Source organism: Mustela nivalis (genome assembly GCF_964662115.1).
Source record: "Mustela nivalis genome assembly, chromosome: 19".
Lineage (NCBI taxonomy): Eukaryota > Metazoa > Chordata > Mammalia > Carnivora > Mustelidae > Mustela > Mustela nivalis.
In genome coordinates, this window is record NC_139038.1 from 5,163,177 (window position 1) to 5,185,856 (window position 22,680).

The window sequence follows — 22,680 nt, forward strand, 5'->3', positions numbered from 1 at the left end:
GACCCAAAATTGCCACACCCTTGGGAAAAGAAGAACAAAGTTGCAGAACTTACATCTTCTAAGACAGACTAAAGCTACAGTAATGAAGATGGTGTGGTACTGGTATTAGGATAGACTTCTAGGTCGTGTAATAGAATCGAGAATTTAGAAATAAACCCTTAAATTGTTTTGTCACGTGATTTTTGACAAGGGTGTCAGGACAGTTCCATGGTGGAAAGAATAGTCTTTCAGCGAATGGTCTGGGACACCCGGATATCCACATGCCAAAGAGGACCATTGGACCACTCAGGTTACGCAAAAATTAAACTGAATCAAAGAACTACATGTGAGAAGGAAAACTATAAAACACTTAGAAGAAAACATAGGGGTAGGTCTTTGTGACCTTGGATTAGGCATGAATTTCTTAGATGTGACACCAAAAACATAAATAGCAAAAGAAAAATGGGGGTAAACGGGACATCATCAAAACTGAAAATTTTTGTGTTGAAAAGGACATCATTGAGAAGGTGGAGAGGCAATCCACAGAATAGGAGAAATTTTTATCATCTAGGTATAAATCTGATAAGGACTTCTTTTTTTAAAAAGATTTTATTTATTTATTTATTTGAGAGAGAGCATGAGAGGGGTGAGGTCAGAGGGGAAAGCAGACTCCCCACTGAGCAGGGACCCTGAGGCGGGACTCGATCCCAGGACTTCAGGATCATGACCTGGGCCAAAGGCAGTTGCTTAACCAACTGAGCCACCCAGGCACCCCCTGATAAGGACTTCTATCTAGAATACATGAAGAACTCCTACAACTCAATAATATGGCAGCTTAATTATAAAATGAGCAAAGCATCTGAATGGACGTGTCTCCAAAGAAGATACGTGACTACGTGATAAGGCCAGTCAGCCCACAGCTGGATGTTTGGCATCCTCAGCCCCCATCAGGGAGCTACCCCTTCCCACCCGCGAGGATGTCTGTAATAATAAGACGCGCACTGCCCAGGATGTGGGAAAGCCCAAGCCCTCACATGCTGCTGGTCGGCTAGGAAGTGCCAGGGCCATGGGAAGCAGTTGGCAGGTCTTCAGAATACTCCGTCACCATGCGACCTGCTCATTCTCTTCCCCAGTGTTCACCCAAGAGAAGCAGAAAGGTCCATCTGCACAAACACACACGAGTGCTTGTGGCCGCGTGGCTCTCGTTTGGCAGAAGCAGGAACTGGTTCCAATGTCCATGAGCTCGGGTGTCCCTCAGCTGGTTGGTGGACAAGATGCGGTTCATCCGGGCGGTGGGCTGCTGCTGGGTGGCAGGGAGGGCAGCAGAGTGCGGGCCGTGCGATTCCCTTCATGCAGAGCTCTCGGGCAGGCGGACTTCGGGAGGGAGACAGCAGACTCGTGGTCGCCTGGGCCTGGCAGATGGGGTGATGGGCTTTCTTTTGGGGGCAGTGAAAATGTTCAGAAATCGATCGTGGTGACAGTTGCACAGATCTGTAAATATATTAAAAGCCGTTGAATGGTACGCTTGAAATAGGACAGTTGTACGGAATGTGGATTATGTTTGAACAAAGCTAAAAAAAAAAAAAAGAAAGAAAGAAAGAAAGAAAATCCACAAGAAACCCTGAGCAGCGGCCCAGGGCTGCAGCACCCGCTCGTCTGTGCCACGACGGCCAGCGTCTGAGGTCGCCATCGCTGTGGCAGGTGCCTGCGACGGACAAGGACGGTTGTGGGATACGCTGGCTGGCTGGCGGCTCCTGCTGTTGGCAGGTAGTGTGTGCCTGCAGGTTTTGAGTTCCAGAAAATGCCAAGTTCTGAGTTTGTGCCAGGCTCTATTTTAGGCACATGGGTTGTGTTATTTAAAAAAAAAAAAAAAAAGACGGACTCATCCACTCGTGAGCAATCTTCTGCTGGGACAATGCAGTGGGAACCACTTCTCCCGTCTGCTAGAAGGTGGTGGGGCCGAGGAGGAGCAGAGGCATGGAAGGGCATCGGGTGGGCTGCGGTTGGCAGTTAGGCCGGCTGGTCAGGCTTGTCCTGTTGAGAAGGTGACGTTTGTGCCAGGCCGTGAAGGGGACGGGGGTATACTGCAGGCAGGTGTTGGGGGACAGCAGGACAGGCAGCGGGTCAGCGTCTGGGGCCTTGTGGCTAGAGCAGAGGGAGAGGAAGGGTGGCAGAGGTTCTCAGGGTGATGACGGCCCCCTCTGCCCCTTGCTTGGGGGTTGGGGGAGGTTCCCAGTCCAGGAAGGACGTGGTCTGATTCACAGCTCAAAGCCGTGGGGAGTTGGGGGGGTGGTGCATCCCGGTGTGTAGGTTCAGAGAGAGGCCCAGCAGGCAGGAACCCCAGAGCAGGAGGTTCGCAGGTACCGTTCTCATCGCGGGGAGTGTGGCGATAAAGGACCTGTGGACTGAGGACTGAGCCTCAGGGGCCACCCTCGAGGGAGGACCGGCTACAGCGGGAGTGGGGGTGCAGCCACCCCTCGGATCACTTGGCCTCTCTGGTCCCGCCTTGGGGTCTTCACCACCAGCTGTAGCCTGTGCACCTGAGCCCAAGAGGGGGCCAGCTCCTACTCAAGGGACATGCGGTCCCCCAGCTCTGCACCCCGCACTCGGCAGCGCTGGAGCTGGGACGGTGGGCACTCGCCTTTGACGCGGACCCCCATGGCTCTGACTTGGTGGGCGCTGCCCTGCGTGGGCGCTCAGCCCGGTGGGGGTCTGCTCCCCGGTCTTCGCTGCTGCCTGCCTACGATGGGTGGGTGCTCGCCGCCTCCAGGGCCGGTTTCCCCAGCAACCCCAAGGCCTCAGACAGCCACTTACCCCGGAGAAAGGAGGGGAACACTGCAGCATGTGCTGTGCCCGGGCCCCTTCCTGAGGCCGTGGTCATCTTTCAGCCCCACGGGCAGCTGGTGGGCGTCCTTTTGCAGGTGCCCCTGGGCCATGGCCTTTCCTCACGGTTGACAGTGGCAGGCATGTGCCGGTGGGGCAGCAGCACCCTTGTCTTCAGCAAGGTCCGGTCTGCTCCGTGGTCCAGGGAAGACCCAGGGGCCGCCATCGCCTCGGGGAAGGGAAACTCCTGCATCCTGGCCTGCTCCTGTGGTGACAGGTGACTGGTGACAGCAGCATTTTGCTGTCTCGGGCTGTCCTTACTGTCCCTTGTGGCCAGGACCCGGGGAAAGAGCATGGAGTGAAACCCCAGTGAAGCATGTTGTCCTCTTTCACGTGATGTAGAAGTTGAGGCCTTTGATGGTCTTCTTGTGTATAGTTTGGTTTGAAAACTCTTGCGCACTGCTGGGTTTCTGCCCCGGCACCGGGCTCCCAAGTCCCGGCTGCGAACGGGGAGCGCTGTTGGCAGCGCTGGTTGGGAGAGCAGAGGGAGAGCGTGCGCCTGGCGCTCAGGACCCCGTGGGACTGTGTGGCTCGTGCCCAGCCGTGGCGGCATCTGAAAGCTTCCGATGACCCCTGTACCCTGATCCGCACCAACTGTGAAGTAAATTCCTAACATCCTACCGAGTCTCCTTTGTCCTAAGCCTGAAAACAAACGCGCAGCACAGTGGGTCTTAACTTCTAGTTGTGCAAGACGGGAAACCAGACCCTTGGTCTACGTAGTAAAGGTCTTTCTTTTGAAATGACGGGCGTTCTGCGCAGTGGCCTTGGACCGCACTTGCTTTCTTTCCCAGGGATGACTTTAATATTAAAGTTCTTCAAGCATTTGTCGAACTCCATGAGTTTGCTGATCTGAACCTCGTGCAAGCCTTAAGGTAAGTGTCGGAGCCCGGGCTGGCCGCGGGAAGTGTGGGAGCAGGAGACGGGCCCTTCCCCCGCCTGGGGCCCCCGGGCTGCGGTCCCCCAGAGCTGCAGACAGGCCCGGAGAGGCGTTCGTGGACCATGGGGCACGTGTTGTTTCCCACCCAGCACGTGGCCCTTGGGTCTGGGCTGTTCTCCCGCTTCCGAGGCTGAGCCCCTCTCCCCGCCTCTGGCCGCAGACGCCAGCCTCGCCGATGCCCCGGCGTGGGCCAGGAGACGCGGGCACGGCCCCCGGGCAGAGTCTGTCCCCGAGTCCTTGCCTTGTCGGGGGAAAGCCCGGCGTCCCCGCCCCGGACGCCAGGGCCGCCCTCGTCCCCCGGTGCTCGTTTCTCCACAGGCAGTTCTTGTGGAGCTTCCGGCTCCCGGGGGAGGCGCAGAAGATCGACCGCATGATGGAGGCGTTCGCGTCCCGCTACTGCCTGTGCAACCCCGGCGTCTTCCAGTCCACAGGTGGGTGAGGGCGGGGCGCTGAGCGCCTCTCGCGGGCGGGCGGGCGGGCGGCTGACGGCCCGCGCCCCTGGCCTCCCGCAGACACCTGCTACGTGCTGTCCTTCGCCATCATCATGCTCAACACCAGCCTCCACAACCACAACGTGCGGGACAAGCCCACGGCCGAGCGCTTCGTCACCATGAACCGCGGCATCAACGAGGGGGGCGACCTCCCGGAAGAGCTGCTGCGGGTGAGCCTCCCGGCCTCGGGCCCACCAGGCACCCGCGGGGGCCCTCGGGGACGTGGAGTGCGTGGGCTCCGTGGCCCCCCGCCGGGTCCCTGAGCGCGCCGCCGCCTGTGCTGCCCGCAGAACCTGTACGAGAGCATCAAGAGCGAGCCGTTCAAGATCCCCGAGGACGACGGCAACGACCTGACGCACACGTTCTTCAACCCCGACCGCGAGGGCTGGCTCCTGAAGCTGGGTGAGTGGCCGCCGGCGGGCGGGCCCCGCGCTCGGAGCCCCCAGCCCTCGGCAGCCAAGGCCCCCGACCAGAGGCAGAACCGCTAGAAGCGAAGGCCGTGGGGCCGCGTCTGCCCGCGGTAGCCGGCCGCACGCCCCCGACTCGATGGCTGCTGCTCTGAGCCCTGCCCTGTGCGAGCGAGGCCGTCCCGTCCGTGTCCGCGGCAGAGAATGACGCCCGGGCTGCACGAGCGTCCCAGAAAACTGCTCAGTTAGCGTCCTGATAGACCCAAGGCAGTTTTCTGTACCAGAGGCAGGTGCATTTACTGCGAGAACCTGCGTGCCTTTCTCTTGGTTTGGTGTGGCTGATTTTTGATGAGTGGTTTAAATGTGCCTTCTTGTTTTCCTTCTGCCTGTGGCTCCCACCTTTCTGTTCTGTGACGGGCTGTCCCTGCTTGTTCTGCGTTAGGAGGTACGTACCCAGTGGCTTCCTGCCTCTCCCCCAGCTGCTCGTTCCTCTCTGGGTTTCTCTCCCCTGTTGGTCTGTGTGAAGCTCTGATTTGTGGCTGCCATTCATCCGACCCATGTGGCTTTGGACTTGCTGGGTTAGCTTCACGTAGGGCGCAGCGAACGGGACACCCGCTCCCGCGGGGCCGGGACGCCAGCCTCTCTGCGCCCAGAGCGCATGGGAATGCCGTGTGGGAACGGGCCTGCCCTCTGCGTCCTCGGGGCCCGAGCAGCCTCGGGACTGCTGGTCGCCTGCTCCATCCCCGTACATCACTGGTTGCCTCTCATACTAACCCAACAGCGCATGTCTGCTCCCCCGGACGGGGCGCGGGAATGTTCAGCGGGCTTCCTAACCACTGACTAGTGGAGTAGCGTTGGTATTTTGGGGGCAATTACAAGAAGTGATAGGGTGGTTTTTTGTTTTCTTTCTTTTCTTTTCTTTTTTTTTTTTTTTTGTCTTGTTTTGATTTGGGGTGGGGGGATTTCTGCATTCCTGGGACATGAGAGCCTGTGAGATGGGACCATGTGTTCCAACCAGGTGTGGTCTCTGTAGAACACACTGTAAGACGCCGGGCCTGAGTGAGTCCCTGCGGCTCTGTGTTCTTAATCAGGGGGAGGGTAAGAGGCAGGTGTGAAGCCATGTGCCAGGACTCGGCCGTTCTGATTTGGAGTCTTCCTCTGTTTTGTTTTCTGGCTTAGCTGAGGTTTGGGAATGTTCTAGATCTTTGTCTAGAAACCCAGAGCCATAGCCGTGGACTTGGAGACGCATCTCTCAGGTCCCCTCAGACCTGTGGCCCCGGGGTCAGGGCAGAGGGTGGATGTGTCTGACGCTCCAGCAGCAGCACCTGGGCCCCTCCTGTCCTTGCATTGCCAAGGAGGGCCCCTCACATGACAATGACCGTGTAGGCCTGCCTGGCAGCTGGTGTGGCCTTGGCGCTGGTGGGAGACACACCTGCTTCTAACGCGGGAATGAGATGAGGCAGACAAATGCCGAGTGGAGCTTGTGTCCCCACATGTACGCAGTGCGCAGAGCACCCCGCTGAGCTACAGAGCTGGTGGGGTACGTAGTGGGTGCCCGAGGGCCCCCAGCAGTCAGTCATGGCCTCGGCACAGTGGGCAGCCCGGGGTCCGCTCCTTCTGATCTCCGCCACCCCATGTACGGGTGTGAGAGGGCAAGTTGCCACGCTGGCGTTCCCGGTAGCTGTCACAAAGCTGGTGGTGATGGTGCCACTCAGACCTCGGGCCCACCAGCCAGCCCGGTGATGGCCCAGGCCGCCTCCGCACCTTCTCTGCACCCCGCTGTAGCCGTCCACACCGCTGTAGCCGTCCACACCGCTGTAGCCGTCCACACCGCTGTAGCCGTCCACCCCGCTGTAGCCGTCCACACCGCTGTAGCCGTCCACACCGTTGTAGCCGTCCAGAGAGTGCGTTTCCAGCAGGCCGTCAGCAGGCAGGTCCGCTCTCCACAGCTGCTGGGCCTGGACACAGTCCTGCCCACAGGCAGCTCCCAGGAGTCTTGACGCTGGCCTGGGCCCTAGGGACAGCTTGTTGGCGTCGGGCTCCAATGGCCAAGGCGGCAGTAAATCTACTGGAAGCCGATGCCAGAGATGTGTTAGCTTGGCCTGGGTTAGCTCCGGGCCCTTCTCTAGCACAGGGCAGACACAGGCCTGCACACGGAGGTGCTTGACCAGGGGCCTACAACACAAGCATAGGAGACGACGTGTGTTTTGCGCACGCCGTTAAACAACGGAGGTCACCATGTGACCTTGCTTCCTTGTGTTTCATCGTAAACTTAGTCTTGGGCCAGGTGGTGCTTCCACCTCTCCTACGAGAGCACAGGAGTGTTGTGTTGCTTCGGGATCATCAAGGAGAAGTGCCTTACAGCTGCCGAGCTTTGAGAGTGGGTCAGTTGTGCTAAGAACAGGCAGGCACGTGGGTCAGAGTCGAGCTGTCCTGCAGGAAGAGGAGGTGTCACAGGGTGTGCGGGTGTGCGACCTCCACCCGAAGGAGGTCTGATGTCTGATCAGTGAGGCGGGGGTGAGGGGTCCCAGCGGGGTCTCCTGAGGACCTGGCCGGTGGCCCCAAATCCCAGTGGTTGTGACTCTCCCCCTGAAGTGAGCCGTGGAACTAGCAGCAAGTTCAGAGTGGAGAAGCCAGGCTGCTTTCCACAGGTGTGAGTGCTGTGTGTGTGTGTGTGTGTCTGTCCATATCTGTCCGTCTGTCTGTCCCTGGCTCATGAAGCTCAGCCAGGAGTGTGTGTAGGCAGAGCCCATCTGTTCCCCTGCAGCGAGACCTGTGGTGGCTCCGACATCAAAGGTGGGGCCCCTGCTCCCCCCTTCTCCCCTGCTGGGCCTGGCCCCCAATCTGGAAGGCTACCTCGGGCTGGGCTGGGAGGCCTTTGGCCATGACCACCAGAAGCCTTCCTGGCTAACCCGCTTCTGGTGTGGGGCTGCGGGTGAACAGAGCCTGGACCGCCGCCTTGCAACCCCGTGCTGGCTGCAGCCGGAGCGTGTGTGGGCTCCCGGGACGATTCTCTGAGAACCTGCCTGCAGGGCGGAGGGGAGGGAAGCTGCTGGCAGGGGGGTCAACACTCAGGCAAGGTGGTGGCAAGAAGGAAGGGCTGGGGCTGTGAGGGGAGCCCTGGGGAGGCCCTGGAGGCCACTGAGGGGTTGGGGTCCTCGGCTGACGGTGTGAGCCTTTGCGAGCTTCGGGCGTGGAGAGCCGGGATGAACTTTCCTCTTCGAGGCTTGCCTGTGGCTGCTGCTTGGAGGAGAGTCGGGGGCAGGGCGGCTGGCATGGGTGGGGGCAGCTGGCGGCCAAGCCCAGCACTGGTGCGGCCTGAGACAGCCCTGGTGGGAGAGCGGTAGAGTGACCTGGCCGTGGGGTGTACCGGGAGAGAATCTGTGCTGTCCCATCACTGGAGGACTTGGGCACAAGGGTCTCCTGGGTCCCCTCCCCGTGAACGTGGGCTTCCCCAGGACGCCGCAGCGGAGGTCGGGCCATGAGCAGGGCTCCTGGTGCTCCGCCCTGGGCCGGGTCTTCGAAGGAACCAGTGAGGCCCGGTCCAGAGGGAGCGGACAGTTCCCCGGGGGGAGGCTGCATGGGGGTCGGGAGAGATGGGGGAAGGGGGGATGCGGCTCTAGGCCCAAAGACCCCTGCGGGCCGCGGAGAGGGCGGCAGGAATCAGGGAGGCTCAGGGCCAGACCCCTTGGACAGGGACCAGAAGTGAGGTGCGTGGAGCCGGGGGTGTCTGTCAGGGAGGAGGGAGACATAGCTGGACCTTCCTTCTCCGCACAGCTGAGGCCCCCTTCTTAGCGCCCGGCGTGCCCACACACCAGCCTTTCCAGTCGCGTTTGGGCCGGCCCAAGGCCACCCGAAGGAGGTCCGATGTCTGATCAGTGAGGCGGGGGTGAGGGGTCCCAGCGGGGTCTCCTGAGGACCTGGCCAGTGGCCCCAAATCCCAGTGGTCGTGACTCTCCCCCTGAAGTGGGAGGTCTTGCCTGGATTGCTGCAGACTCCCTGCCGGGTAGCCCTCTTGCCTCAGTCCCGGGGGGACACGGGACGCCTGCGAGTGTGCCTTTCTCTCTCTCCGTGACCCCTGCCCCCACGTGACCCCCACGACCTTTCCTCCCACACCCTGGTCCCTCCGTGTCTTAGAGCCAGGCGGGTGAGCTCCGTCCGCCCGGAACGTCACGTCGGGGAGTGACAGAGCAGGGCCAGCTGCTGCTTGTAGCCACAGATTGCTTGATTCTGTTTTGTTTAAACTTCATGTCAGAAGCAAAGGCCGGAAGTTGAAGCCCGTTTGTGAATCGCTGAGGGTAAAAGGTTTCCTTTTCTGTAGTGAGAGGCGGCGCAGAGGAGCGGTGTGTGTGCCTGTGTGTGTTTACCTGTGTGTCTCTGATCTTATTAAGAGATTAATTCAATCGAGTCATTCCCGGACCTCAGGAGTGATTGATGGCGACCATCGCAGGGCCAGCCGGAGCCCTGCGGTGATAGGACTAGGTGGCGGACAGCCGGGATCGGCACTGACTTCATCCTGTGGTCATTTCCATGGGGCGGGGGGGGGGGGGGGGGGGGGGGATTAAGCCCATTCATCACGACTAACATTTCCAGAAAGGTGGAATTCAGTAGGTGGCCGTGGCGGGGGCTCCGGTGCCGGCCCGGGTGGGGGTGCATGGGGGGCCCCGGCAGCACCCTGCGCCCGCTCAGGGCCAGGCCCCAGGGCTCGGCCAGGACTTGGCTCAGTGTGGGCAGAATGTCCCACGTTTCCACGAGGAAGGGAGCTTAAGACCGAGCTGGGCTCCCAGTGGCATTTCTGAAAATAGTCATTTCTGTCAGTCCCGGGCCCCCCCTTCCGGGCCGCGGGTTCCCAGCGCTTGCGGGCGCGGACTCATGAGCTCTTCTGCTTCCAGGAGGGCGGGTGAAGACCTGGAAGCGCCGCTGGTTCATCCTCACCGACAACTGCCTCTACTACTTTGAGTACACGACAGTAAGGGCAGCAGGGCTGCGGGGGGGCGGGGCGGGGGGGCGCAGGGTCCCTGGGGGTTGGGGGGTGCCTGGGCCCGGGACTGCGGGCCCCAGCCAGGCTGGCCGTGCGCTCCTCTCTCGCAGGACAAGGAGCCCAGGGGGATCATCCCCTTGGAGAACCTGAGCATCAGGGAGGTGGAGGACCCGCGCAAACCGGTAAGCTGGGCCCTTCTCGCCGCTCCTGCCCTCCGGCGGTCTCCACGCCGGGTGACGGCCGTCTGTCTGTCTCCGCCAGAACTGTTTCGAGCTTTATAACCCCAGCCACAAGGGCCAGGTCATCAAGGCCTGCAAAACGGAGGCGGACGGCCGGGTGGTGGAGGGGAACCACGTGGTGTACCGCATCTCTGCCCCGAGCCCCGAGGAGAAGGAGGAGTGGATGAAGTCCATCAGGTGCGCCCCGGCCCCGGCTCGGAGCCCCCGAGGGCCCCGGGGCCTCCCTGTGCACGCGCGCGGGAGTGCGGGCCCCTGGGGGAGGGCACATGCATGAGCGCGTGCGCGCCTGCGCGTGGGGGTTGCGTGCCCGACTGCACCAGAGCGCAGGCGCACTTCTGCGTGCAGGACCCGCCCCTGGCTGCGGAGACCGGCCAGCCCTAAGCTCTCTGCTTGGGGGCAATGCAGGTGCCGCCGGACCTCAGCCTTCTCCTCTCTCCGCAGAGCGAGCATCAGCAGGGATCCTTTCTATGACATGCTGGCCACGAGGAAGAGGAGGATTGCCAATAAGAAATAGATCTCTCCCGGCCTCAACAGGTGAAAGTAGAAACCAAAACCCCACAGCAGAAAGTGACTGGGAGCCTCCCCGACACCCTGGGCCCCGCCTCGCTCTCCCGCAGCCTCCCCGGAGGAGGCAGTGCCTGCCCCGCCCTGGCCGCTTGGCGCCTTTGGGGGGTGGTCGCCGAGGCCCCGCCGCTGGTGTCCCGATGCCCTCTTCCCGGCTCCGGCCCGGCCGCGCCTGCTGCCGTGGCCAAGGGGACCTCGGGCCCGTCGTGCCGCACGTGCTCACCCGGGGCTGCGTTCACCGTCCTAGAAGCCGCTGTTTTCTATCAGAACGAGGAAGGAAAAGCTACCACTTTTTTATTCAGAGTTTTTTCTCAGATATATAGGAATTTAGCTTTTATATGCCTTTTTATATTCTGAAATTATAATGAAAGATACTTTCTAACAGTAGTATTTTTAGAATGGCAGCTATAAATAACTCCCGGACACAAGTCTCTACTGTGCACTGAAGAAAAATTCTGTCTACAAGACACATGCAGCACCAAATGGGGGCGGTGGGCGGCGCTGGTGGCAGGGGGTGCGGGTGTGCGGCCGAGTCCCCCGCTTCCCTGGGCAGGGCCGGGCTCCAGGCGGCCAGGTCCCCTAGGGCTCCTCTTCTGCTCAGATAACTTTCTAAAAAGGCAGATCGTTAAAATACAAGCGACAGTTTCTGGGTGTTTCTCTTGTACCTGTGGTCCCGGCACCGTCTGGGTGTGGAGCCCCATGAAACGGCTGCTGTTGGCCTGGGCGGACCCCAAGCAGCAGTTCCATGTGGTTCAGCGGAACCAGCCTTCCGACCAGTCCTCGCTCTTTCAAACCTGTTGGGAAACCAGTGTTTCTTTTACTGACCTGATGGTAGTTGGACCCGATCTCTTGATGTAATGCATAGACCAGTAACTAGAACAAATCTCATTCCGTGTTTTCAGAGACTTACTCTCTCGCCGTGAGCAGGGAGCGCGCGCGCTGTGGGATGGAGGCTCCGGGCACTTAGGGTTTCCTGTAAATAGTGTAAAGCCCCGGATAACGTGCAGGTGGCGGACCTTGAGAGATCCCCCACCAGGCGGCTGTCAGGTTGCTGTTGATCTAATAGTAGGTGCTCAGGACGTCTGCCGGAGGGAGGATGGCTCTCAGGGCAGCACAGGGCTGCGGCGGGCCGAGGCTGGGGTGCTCTGTGCTGGGTCGTTGCTGCTGGTTCTTCAGGACGGGCCCCGGGAACAGAGGCCGCCAGGACGGACCCCCTCGCCCACACTGCGTGGGCACGCCCTGCCTCTGCGGCCTTGGGAGGTCTCGGACTGCCCCCTGCAAGAGGAAAGTCCCGGAAAGCAGGCTTCAGAGCGTCGGCACCTGCGTGAAGATGTTAAGTACAAGTGACTGTTCCTGTGAGTTGCCTTGGTGCTGGAACTGACCGCTGCGGGCCCCTGGCCTCAGCACCGCTGACCTTGACGTAGCTTTAAGTCACGCTAGATGCAAAGGGGTCTGAGCCCAGGGCTCTCCACCTTGCATCCAACGGAGTTTTTGTTTCATTCCCAAGCTTTTAGGCTTTGTTACCGTACTGATACCTCAAAATCGAAACTTTTAGTTTTTGAGAAAGGCAAGTCGGCATTCGCAAAATGCCCGGCTGGTATATATGCAACTCTGGCCTCCAGTCTTCCACGAGTAGAGGGCGCCTGGAGCCCGCAGCCCAGCACTGCGCCCAAGCACCCCTGCGGCGCCCGCCACGTCCGTGTTGCACACGGGGGGACCTTCCCTCTCTCCTTTGTCTGCCCCTGGGGAGATGGGGCTTTTGGTCTTTGGGATTTGGCCTCAGTGGGGTCGGGAGAAGCGAGCTTAGGGCAGGCCCCGCAGGAGTGGTTTCTGTGGGCGAAGGCACCTCCCGTGCTAGCTGTTTCCCTGGAGCGAGGCAGAGGCCGCGGTGCTTAGACTCTGTAACCTGCTGTCCGTGTTCCGTGAGATCCTCTAATTCCAGGTTTTTTCGTGACAGTATTAACACGACGGGCACACGCGCCGGCACCCCCGCTCCACCTCAGGGGGGCCTGTCCAGGAGGCCCACCCCAGCAGGGGGCTGTGAGGCCCGGCCCCCCCGCCTGGACCTCCACACAGCCGTGTTCCTCCTCCCCCGACCCCCCGCCGCCCCATCTGCGCTCAGTGCTTGAATTTAGTCCCAACTCTGGCCAAAGACAAGCTTTCCTCCGGAGGCCAAGGGCAGGAGGCAACGGGAGGGCTGCGTTGGGCGGGCGGCCCAGGCTCTGCCAGCCTCACTTAACACTTGAGGTTTAATTGGACGACCCTGGACCCAGGCAGGCAACAGTGTCTTCAGGATCACGGAGCAACTTTCGACAGTTTAATGTGGTACCAAACTGAATCAAGATAGGAGCTATTTATAGATGAAGCAGCATTTAATGCTTCATATAAAGCAATGCATATTTTTAAAAGTTAAAATGCATATTATCTACATAGATGTGCTTTGCTGAGAAGTTAGGTCTGTTGTAGACCCGAAACCACATGTTGTGATTTCACATTTTCTTATTTTTTCTTAGACATTTCTATTTACAGCAAATATAGTTAATATGTAAATAATGTACAAAGAGATTTCTGGAGTGTTTGTTATTCATTGTATATACTCCCACGAGCTGCATGAAGAAATCCCCTATTATCTATTGATATTTTGTTGTTAAAATGAATAGCAAAATTGGAAGGTGTATGGCCATCAAATTGCAAATAACTGTGTTCACAAAATAAAAAAATGCATTGTTCAAAGAAGATTGTCTAGGACTTGGTTCTTTAAAATAGTTTGTCGAGTCCAGGAACTTGCTCCCTGTCCCTCCCCGGGCCCAGGCTCAACCTCCGGGCTGAAGGGGAGCCTGTGGCTTGGGCTTCCACAGATTCTAAGACGGTGAAGGCAGCACGACGAGGTTGGTAAGAAAGGTCTGGTAAGCAAAGGGGGAAAACCAGCAGTAAAGAATAAGACACAAAACATTTAATTTGCTGCCATTTATATACTATATAAATTTTACATGCTGTATATTTACAGTGGGGCAAGTGCTTTTTTAATCTTTAAAAAAACAAAGATCAAACTTTAGACATCTCTGAACAACACAAACTGTATAAACCATACAGATTATTCAGATACAAACTGTATTAAATACAGTTTTCCCCACTCCATCTCCTGATGCAGGACCAGTGAATTATAAGTGTATCACAGTTTGATAGTATATCCATATTAAAAATAAAATCACAGTATGATTTTGTCTGTAACTAGAAACTTTAAGGGACCAAGCTGACAACTCAGACTCCAATATCATAGTCAAGACAAGAGACACTGTATAAAAAAGTGTTAAGTAATAAAAACATACTGTAGGCTTTACAAATAATGTTTGGATTATACATTCATAATGTAAATACTCATCATAACTGGTAAATTGATTGGAATAGTTCCACAAAGTTCAAAAACAGAACTTGTCTATAAAATACATTTTCAAATCTTGAATACAACTAAAATATGAAGCAAATTAGTTTCTAGTATCAGACATTACAGAAAACAGACTGCTCTCAAGTCGAGTTGAGAGCTCGTGAATCTTTAAATAAGTCTTTAAATTAAATATACATACTGTCAGTTTGTTTGTACTTTTAATAATTCCATGGTTTCCCGGCGGGTCTTGCACCGGATGTCTGCCGTGGAGGAGCTTTCCATGGAATGCGATCGGTCCACCTGAGTCTGATTAAGCAGCATTTGAGATGTTCCAGTCCAGGGCGTCACTGTCCGTGGGATTTATATACACGGTGTTTTACAATGGTCAGCAGTTGTAGAAAGTGTTCGTCCATTTGGAATAAGGGTAATTAAGAAAAGGTAAAAACTAAAAAAAAGTTCTCCATGGTAAAATCTGTACAGTATTTACTAAAGAAGCACCACGCAGATTTGAACAAAGTTATTTTCTATATTTATAATTTAAGCTGGGTTGGGGATGGCTTCTGTTGAACACGTTGAATCTGAAAGACAAGAGGCAGCAAGCAGCAGGCATTAGTACCTCCCGAGGCAGGCAAGTGGGCGCCGCTGGGCTGGGGGGCCCCAGGCGGGGCCTGGCCGTCCCTAACACCGTCAACTTAGTCGTGGACTTCCTTTCGGCACGGTTCCACCCGATCTCTGGGGGCAGCTCTTCTTCCTTACAAAGGTCCCTTTGCGATCACTCTGCCTTCCGGAAGAGCAGGAGAGGAAGGGGCCGCTTGCTCCGCCAGGCAGGCCGCGAGTGCGGAGGGAGCCACCTGCTGGGTGCGGGCCGCCAGCTCAGCCGGCCAGTGCTAATCGGCTCAATCCTTTAATTCCCTTTCGCTAGAGCATCTAAGTCCTTACTTAGGCTTAGGAGTTTTCCTTAAGACACACCGAGAGAGGTTAGTTAGCTGCACGTTAATCTTCCATCGACAATTCGGGGAAATCCATTTCAAACCCCCCCGGCTGCCTACAAGTCACACACTGGACACAAGTCCCTTCAAGACCACGACGGCACACTCTCCTGTCTACCTCGACAAACGCGGGCCCCAAACGTGAGGCGCTAGCTCCGGGGCCACAGGAGCAAAGGCCAGCAGTAAGTCACCAGACTCCATCAAAGTCAGGATCTGTCCTAAGGCACCCACACTTCATTCCAGGAAGGCCAAGTCCTTTCTGTCAGAAGTAGAAGTCGATGTGTTCTCTAGGGCTGCACAGGGACCCGGGGCTCCCGGCCTGGCCGCCGGGCCTGAAGGTGAACCGGTCAGGCCTGGGGCACGCGAACCCCTCGTTCTCCCAGCGTGGGGACCTGTGGCCGTGTGTGGGAACGGGGCTGCCGGGGGCTCCTCTCCTAGGCCAGTTGGGTAGGTCTGGGTGGAGCAAAGGGGCTTTCCCTTCTGTGTTAGTCCTGGCCGTCTGGGGCCTGCAGCTTTCCCTCCCCTTCTTAGAAGGGGAGGAGGGAGCAGGGTGGCGGTACCCGAAGTAAGGGCCACCCTGTGCCCGAGCCAGAACGGAGGAGGAGGGATCCAAGCACAGCTCCAGCGGCGGGCGTGGGGGTCGGAGGAGTCTGCTACCCTTGCCGGGGCGCCTCCCGCACCTGCTCCCCGCAGCACCGCGTGTCTCCCCGAGGCCCCAAACTCCTCCATCTGGGTCCCCTCGGTGCCCCTATGGACAAGTATAAAACGTACAGACAGGAAAACTGCTTACCATAACTAGTGAATTTTTTGTTTTGAGGCCAAGTTTTCAATCACCTAGAAAGCAAAGAATCAGGAAAGAAATTTTAATGATAGTTCTGCAGCATTTTTCATGCCTGTGCTGTGCATGGGCATTGCGTGAGGACACTCAGGACCCGTTCTTGGCCAGATGCTCACGGCCTGAAACCCGTCCCGCACAGACTGGGCACGTGTACCGTGTCGCACGGCGATCGCTCCCAGCGTCTGACTGAAAACAAGACTGTACGCGATGCCTGCGACCCAGCGAAAAGCCACATCCTATTTTAGTATATGTGCTGCCGAAGCGAGCACGCGAAAAGCCACATCCTGCGGGAACAGTTTGCTCCCAGGCCATCAAACTGATCAGCATTTTAACAGCAGGACAGAACAGAACTCAAGCCAAAGACACTGACGTGAGGGTTTCTTGCAGCCGGAGGACAGGAGTCTCAGAGGTGAGTGGTCAAGGTACCAGAAATAGGGGACACGTGGCAGGCAGGCAAAGGGGTCTGGCATCCTTGGCCAGAAGATAGGGGTGCTTAGCATGGAAGCCCAAGCAGGAGGGTACAGACACATGGCTTCCTCAACCTGCTCCCCTTGGCCACGCCGGCTGCACAACGCCCATCGAGCGCAATCGGACAAGACAGACACGGCCGCTGCTTGACCCAAAGCCTGACTGCAGCCCTTAGAGACACATGTCTGGAGCCCCACAGGCCAACCACCGAGGTTCACAGCAGCCTGCTCTCCCTCCAGAGCCGTGTTTGTGGGGGAGCTGCCCTCCACTGTGCTCTGGCAGCCTCTGAGTGTGCCCCTTAGGGGACTGCAGCCAGGCGGGGAACATTCTAGCAACAGAGAATTCCCTCAGACACCGCCCACTGCTTCCTCCCAAGCACTAAGGAGAGGTAGAAGAGACTCAATCCGCACCAAGCCACGCCCTTCCCTAAATCACCAAAATGCTCGTGGGAAACAGACCAAAGAGTCACATGATTAATCTAAAAAACCCAGAGCAGACAACAGCCAATGTCACTTTCCAGCCGGCCACGGCCACCCTCGTCCTCTACCCTGTGCCACCCGGGCTCCCCACAGCACGTCCCGCTGCACAGCCCCACCGGCTGGGACAGCGCCCCCTCACGGCGTCTGCTCCTCTAAAGCCAGCGCTCCGGCCCGTCGGGCCCTCCTCCGTCCACAGCCGCACTGACACGGGCCGCGGGGCAGACGGGCCTGCCCCCAAAACACGCGCGTCTCCCCCAAGTTCACAACACAAAGGGACTGTGGGCAACCAAGACGCCGTATCAAAGTCACGAAAGCGCCCCTCGGGCGTCTAGGGCAGGGCTCAACGAGCTCCTCGTACAAAAGGCCAGAGGACCACCCCGTCCCTCTCTGGGGCCACACAGGCTCTCGGCAGAGACCTGCCAGGGCAGCGCGGCGCGGTGCGGGCAGGAAGGCTGGGCTCGCCCCCGCACGGCTCCGGACACGGGCGGGTCTCACGGGCCGCGACATCTCATTTGGGCTCCGCCAGCCATTTCAAACCTGCGAAGGCCTTGGCCTTCTTCACCAGCAGGCCCCGTGGAGACGGGTGGCACCCGCAGGCTGCAGCAGGCTGACCCCACGGGGCACAGAGGCCACCGAGCCCGCCACCCCGCTCCAGGCCTGCACTCTGCGGCCCGGGCGAAGAGCAGATGGCGCCAAGGGGCTGCTTCAAGTGTGGTCAGAACAGAAAGGGCTAAAAGGTGACATCGGAAGACAGCGGTGCCAAGTGGGTAAGAACCCAAGCCCCCCACGCTCCCAACCTGGAGGGGTTTGCTCAGCGGGAGCCAAGGCCCCATAACACAGATGCCCGCAAGGCCTCGGCCCGGCCAGGGGCCGACAGGGGCCATCCCTCCCACGGAGCTTCAGCTTCCACTCAGAATGCCAGAGGTTTAACGACTCCGCTGTGTAACTACTTTGATCAGAAATGGCTTAAGAATAAAAGCCCCCGTCCTTCAGGAAACTCCCACACAGCCAGGGCCCCAGACCAGAGGTCTCGCCACAGAGGCTCCGCCGAGCCCAGGTCCGAGTCCCTGCGGCTTCACACATGTGCTACGGGGTCGGCCTGCAGCGCCCCACTGGGCAGCTGAAGCCCGCGCCACACCCGGGAGCTGAGGCTGGAGCTGACGGGGTGCACGGGCTCCCGCGAACACGCACCCCCTTCGACGCCAAGTGAGGGTTTCTTCCCCGGTGTTAACAAGAATCATTTCTACAGTCTTAATTCCAAGTGTCTCCTCTTACCCTGGCCACACTCAGACAGAGGACCCCTGTCATCCCTGCTTCCCATCCTTAAGTGTTTTCTCTTCTCACGGAAAGGCCCAGCACCTTCCAGAGGCAGGCCGTCGGTGAGGGGGAAAGCGCCGTCCGTTCTCCGGAAACGGTCAACAGTCTCATGGCTGACGGCCTTGGGCAGGTGCGGCTCTGAGTCTTTAACAAAGTCCTCGGACTTCCTGGAGTGCCTCTTCTTTTTCTTCTTCTTTTTTTTGTGTCTGTGGAGATCAGCATCAGAGCATGCTACTGAAAGATCGGAGTCCTGCTGATGCCTGCGGAGAAGAAGCCAGAACTCAAACCACCAACAAACCAAACTCATCTCCGAGCGGCCTGGTCCTCGGCTTCCACCACCCCCGGGCAGACACTCAGCTCGCACGCGCGCCGGGGAAGGCCCCGGCTGGGCGCCAGTGCGCGTGCTCGCCGGAGGAGGTGCCTGGGTCCAGGGTGTGAGGTCACCCACTTGGACCCCCCCCCCTCCAGAGCTCGGGAGCGAAGACGGCCGGCCGCACGTCCGGAAGAAGGAAAATGGGGGGCTGAGGGACAGAACGCTTTCGCCAGGAGACTCGGGCACACAGGGGGGAAGGAGGTTCCCCCTCGGGTAACCGTGTCTGCGTCCCTTCGGCTTTTGTAACCGTTCCCCAGGGTTTCCATCTCAAGACATGTCAGATGTCAGGCACCTCATCGTGGAGAAGTCATTTTTAAGACAATCGATTTCTGCCCAATTTCGTTTTTTAGAAATACAAAAACAAACTTCCCCACGAGATCTCAAACTGGGAAACGGAGCCAGAGGAACAGACAAGGCTGAGGCAACCCGTGGTCGTCTCGGACCCGCGCCACCGGCGGGCCGGCCAGCAGCACAGGGACAGCGGGCCCCGAGGTACGAGAAAACACGAACAGGCACGAAAACATAACCGTATCTGACGAGGGAGAGGAAGAACACCAGTTACACAGTCCGGGACGCGAGGTCTCAGTACGGGCCGGGGCACACACGCTCCCAGAGATGCCGCAGCACGGGCCGCGGCGGCATCACCGTCCTGCAGCGCGGGGTCCGGCGGCACCGTGAAGCGCGCCGGAGCGGCGGCTCGGAGCTGCGGTCCGGCATTCGACCGCGGCGGCAGCTCACGCCCCGCAGAGCGGGCCGCAGGAATCCAGCGGTCAGCGCCGTGGCCGGCCCCGCGCGGGGGTGGGGGGCCAGGCCCGGCTCCCGGGCACGGAACCGGAACTGGGCCTCACCCTCACCTGGAATCTCGGCCTCGGTGTTTGTCTTTGGATTTCTTTTTCTTCTTTGATTTTTTGTGCTTCTTCACTTTAGGCTCTTCCAAGGGATCCTTCTGGAAGCCCCTCCAGGCCTTTCTCTCGAGGTGACCGTCACTGTTCTCCAGGCTGTCGTATCTCCGTTTCCGGGACTTGGCGTTCTCGTGTTCGTGGAAGCGATCGGCGAGGTTACAATTGGTGTCTTCGGCTACAAGTGCAATTTTCTCGTGGGGGTACTTGTCGGGGTACGGGAGGAGGGCGTGCGGCGGGCCTGCCCGGGGGCTGCCGAAGCGGTGCCGGTCCTTCCCCTTGGCGAGCAGCTCGTGGCCCTTCCGCCCCCTGTAGTAGTCCTTGTAGGGCCGGCCGCCGGAGGGGCCCGCCTTGGCGTACTCACGGGCGCCGGGGAAGGGCCTCCACTCGCGCACCTCCCGGGCCGCGTACAGGGCGTACCTGTCGTGGTAATGCCTACACTTGTCCCACCGCAGTCTGTCGGGGTAGTACTTCTCCCGGGCCCAGGAGTGCTCGCCTTCGGGGTGGTGGTACCTGCTCCACTCCTGGTCCGAGCTGCCTCTGCCGCGGGAGTGGTGGTGGCCGTACCTGCCCAGGGAGCGGTGCTCGCCGGGGCTGAGCCTCTCGCCGTGACAGGGGTGGTGCTGGCCCCCGCTGCCGTGCTCCGTCCTGTAGCGGTCCTGCTTGGGGCCCCGCTCCCGCACAGACGAGCGCCGCTTTTTGTGGTAGCGCTCCTCCGTCTTGCTCCTGCTCTCCCGCGCACGCTCTCCGCTGGAGGAACGATCTCTTCGGTTGCGATAATGTCCTCGATCAACTTTTCTGAGGATACTGATTTTTTCCTTAACTGGAGAATGATCTGGAACTTTTTGTCCGACCATGTTTTCTTCACATTTCTCCCCGTTACTTTGTTCGGGGCCCCCTTCTGAATGATTTTCTGTGATCTTGTCTGCTTGAGGAGAGGGCAAGCCCTCGGCCGCCGCGCCTCCACTCCGAGGAGGGTCCTCCAAGTCCGAGCACGTGTCTCGACTGATGTAGACTAAGAGTTCGTGCTCACAGGCATCCTCGGAGTGTACCGGGGCACTCGGGCTGGAACTCCCCACAGCCTCCACTGCGGCCGAGGCCCGGGGGCTCTCTAGTAACACCCCCGATCCGGCCTGGGGTGGTCTGCTCTGGTCATCTGTTAAGTCCCCAGGGCTGCACAGTTTAGGGAGTGGATCGTCGCCCACGGTATTCTTAGTGCTGCTGCAAAGGGTGTTGGCACTGGGCAAAGACTCCTCGGGTTTTGCTAAAATGTTTTCAGAGACTTCTTCTTTGGTAGATTTGACACTGGGGTCTAAGGGTGGCAAAGCCTTCTTTAACTTGCTGCTAAGGCTCGTGAGGGTCTCCGGTTTCTCATGGGACTCGGGAGAGGGACTGTCAGGCTCCAGCTCCATGCCAGGATCGTCTGCAGGACCTTCCTCTGTTCCAGGAGCACTGCAGCCCCATCAAAACAAAGAAATCAATAGATCAGTCAGTGGCTTGATCGCATTATGGCTCACAAGGACAAAAACTTCAAAACATTCCTTTACTTTAAATAATCTGTGCCTTTAACATAGCTGGCTGGAGCTGAATACTGGATTTATCATTTTTGGAAACTCTAACATTCTCTTTCCCTCATTAAACAAAAACATGAAATTCTCTATCAGGCTTAGTATCTACTATCCCATTTTTCAGCTACAATAATCCTGCAGTCGTAGGCTCTTTCTGTTTTCAGATATACTTCTAATTCTTAATAACTGTGAATGGTCAGAAAAGTCAGATTGGCGACCAGAGGCTCTAACTTTTCCTCTGCGTTTCTCCCGAGCCTCCAACAGAATCACTGCCTCCAAACCCAGCCAACGGCCCCTCGCAATGTAGGAACCGGGAGGCTCTGGTAGGAACAGTGAGGCTTTAGAAAGCCTTCCTGGAGGACATGAACTCTGTCTGCCCTTGTCTGCGACAGGGTCCCTGAGGTCTGCTTGAGGTTAATGAAAACTGCCTGCCAACATCAACAACCCTCCAGGGGCCCCACTTTTTAGTGGGAAAATCCCTGGGGGAGAGAGCACAGATGAGGTCAGTGCAGACAAGTCACCTCGGTCCGGCCTGAGTCTCGTGCCAGCATGTGAGAGCAACACCCGCTGGGTCACAACCCATGCGTGGTTCCGTCTACATAACCGTCCACGGTCATCCTCACACATGTGACATCTGAGGAGAAACTAAGCTAGACTGGGGAAGGGATGAAAAGAAAGGCATTACCAAGTGACTGGGGAGTCACGCCGTCCCCTCTTGAAGGTAATCTGAAGGGAGAGTTCTTCGCCTACAGATTGGCTCCACTCCATTTTAATAATTAAACCTTCCAGACCACTGTTCAGTAAGGGCAGACCCCCTGTCGGGGGCCACTCTGAGATGTGGGGTGCATTCTGGTTATCACAGAGATGGGGGAGCCCAGGGACAAGCAGGCAGTGGCATGCAGGGAGTAAGGAAGGGCCCCACGTCCCACAAGCCGACGTCCATGTGGGCGAACACCCCGGCTATGAGACTATTGGCAGTCTTCATGGACGTGACATTTTCCAGGGACACAACTACTGTGTAAATCCAGAGACAACCAGAATGTCACCAAAAGTTGTCCCTTATGAGGACATCACACCCCTGATGGTGAAATGTGCGCGTGGGACTGTGCTCAGGACACCAGGCCACGTCCCACATGGCAAGGCTCACAGTGAACCCACTTGGGGCGTCATCACGCACCCGTGGGCAAACCAAAACGCCACCAGCTGGTATATTCCTCCTTTCACTCCCGTTACATTACACTCAGGAATTGGACCGTTTAAAAAAGCAAACAAAGCATTCAATGTGGAGATAGTCTTATCTACGAATGAAATTTCAGGATTCTGGAAGGAGCAGAATATCTGTAACTTGATGGGAGTTGAGAAGCCCTGTCCTACAACCTTATCGAGTCTTCACGTTTGTCGCTAGAAGGCTACGTGTCAGACCTGGAAGCAGGCCGTAGCGTCCCTAAGCCAGAGAGACGGGGCTAGGCTGAACAAAGCGTTAGCTCAAGGACATCGTTTTCACAGAAAAATGGCAATTCATCTGGTAACTTTTTTCTTTCCTTTTCTAAGAGGCACTTAACAACTTCTCTAGCTCATGAATAGATTCACGGGCTTCAAGAGGTCCACGATGAGACGTGCGTAGTGGACAGCGGCGCACGGCACACGGGCACCATCATGGTCTCCTCGCCCGTCATCATCTTACCTGGTTTCTTCTGTCGAACCTTTCACCTTGTTGCTGAGTTTGAAGGTCTCTAAGATTTTGTCTTCTGGGAGAGGCGGCAGAGGAGCAGGCATCAACTACGATAAAACACAAAGCTCTTTCAACCCTTACTGCCACCGCCGGGCGCCTCCCTATCTCTGATCTGCAGCCGGGGAGCGGCTGGCCGTGGGAATCCAAGCCA

At 57.9% G+C, this 22,680-nt stretch overlaps 2 protein-coding genes across 6 annotated transcripts in view; one reads left to right on the plus strand and one right to left on the minus strand.

Moving 5' to 3' along the window:
* The window catches only part of CYTH3 (cytohesin 3), an 89,978-nt gene extending 76,764 nt beyond the window's left edge, over positions 1-13,214 (plus strand). For 3 of the 4 annotated variants that reach the window (XM_082712671.1, XM_082712669.1, XM_082712670.1), the window contains 8 exons: positions 3,654-3,734; positions 4,118-4,230; positions 4,312-4,460; positions 4,581-4,692; positions 9,590-9,666; positions 9,789-9,860; positions 9,940-10,094; positions 10,359-13,214. In XM_082712671.1, the coding sequence (XP_082568797.1) occupies positions 3,654-3,734; positions 4,118-4,230; positions 4,312-4,460; positions 4,581-4,692; positions 9,590-9,666; positions 9,789-9,860; positions 9,940-10,094; positions 10,359-10,431 (832 nt within the window). In that variant the 3' untranslated portion in view covers positions 10,432-13,214. The remainder of the gene's footprint in view (positions 1-3,653; positions 3,735-4,117; positions 4,231-4,311; positions 4,461-4,580; positions 4,693-9,589; positions 9,667-9,788; positions 9,861-9,939; positions 10,095-10,358) is intronic. The other variant, XM_082712672.1, reaches the window with a different exon arrangement.
* A 219-nt stretch (positions 13,215-13,433) lies between these two features.
* USP42 (ubiquitin specific peptidase 42) overlaps positions 13,434-22,680 on the minus strand; it is a 51,500-nt gene continuing 42,253 nt past the window's right edge. The window contains exons 14-18 of one of the 2 annotated variants that reach the window (XR_014306078.1): positions 22,482-22,576; positions 19,185-20,681; positions 17,916-18,217; positions 15,416-15,689; positions 13,434-15,373 (exon numbers count right to left, since the gene is read on the minus strand). Coding sequence is in view for 1 of the 2 variants with exons in the window: in XM_082712663.1 (XP_082568789.1) it covers positions 15,682-15,689; positions 17,916-18,217; positions 19,185-20,681; positions 22,482-22,576 (1,902 nt within the window). In the remaining variant the exon portion in view is untranslated. The remainder of the gene's footprint in view (positions 15,374-15,415; positions 15,690-17,915; positions 18,218-19,184; positions 20,682-22,481; positions 22,577-22,680) is intronic. The other variant, XM_082712663.1, reaches the window with a different exon arrangement.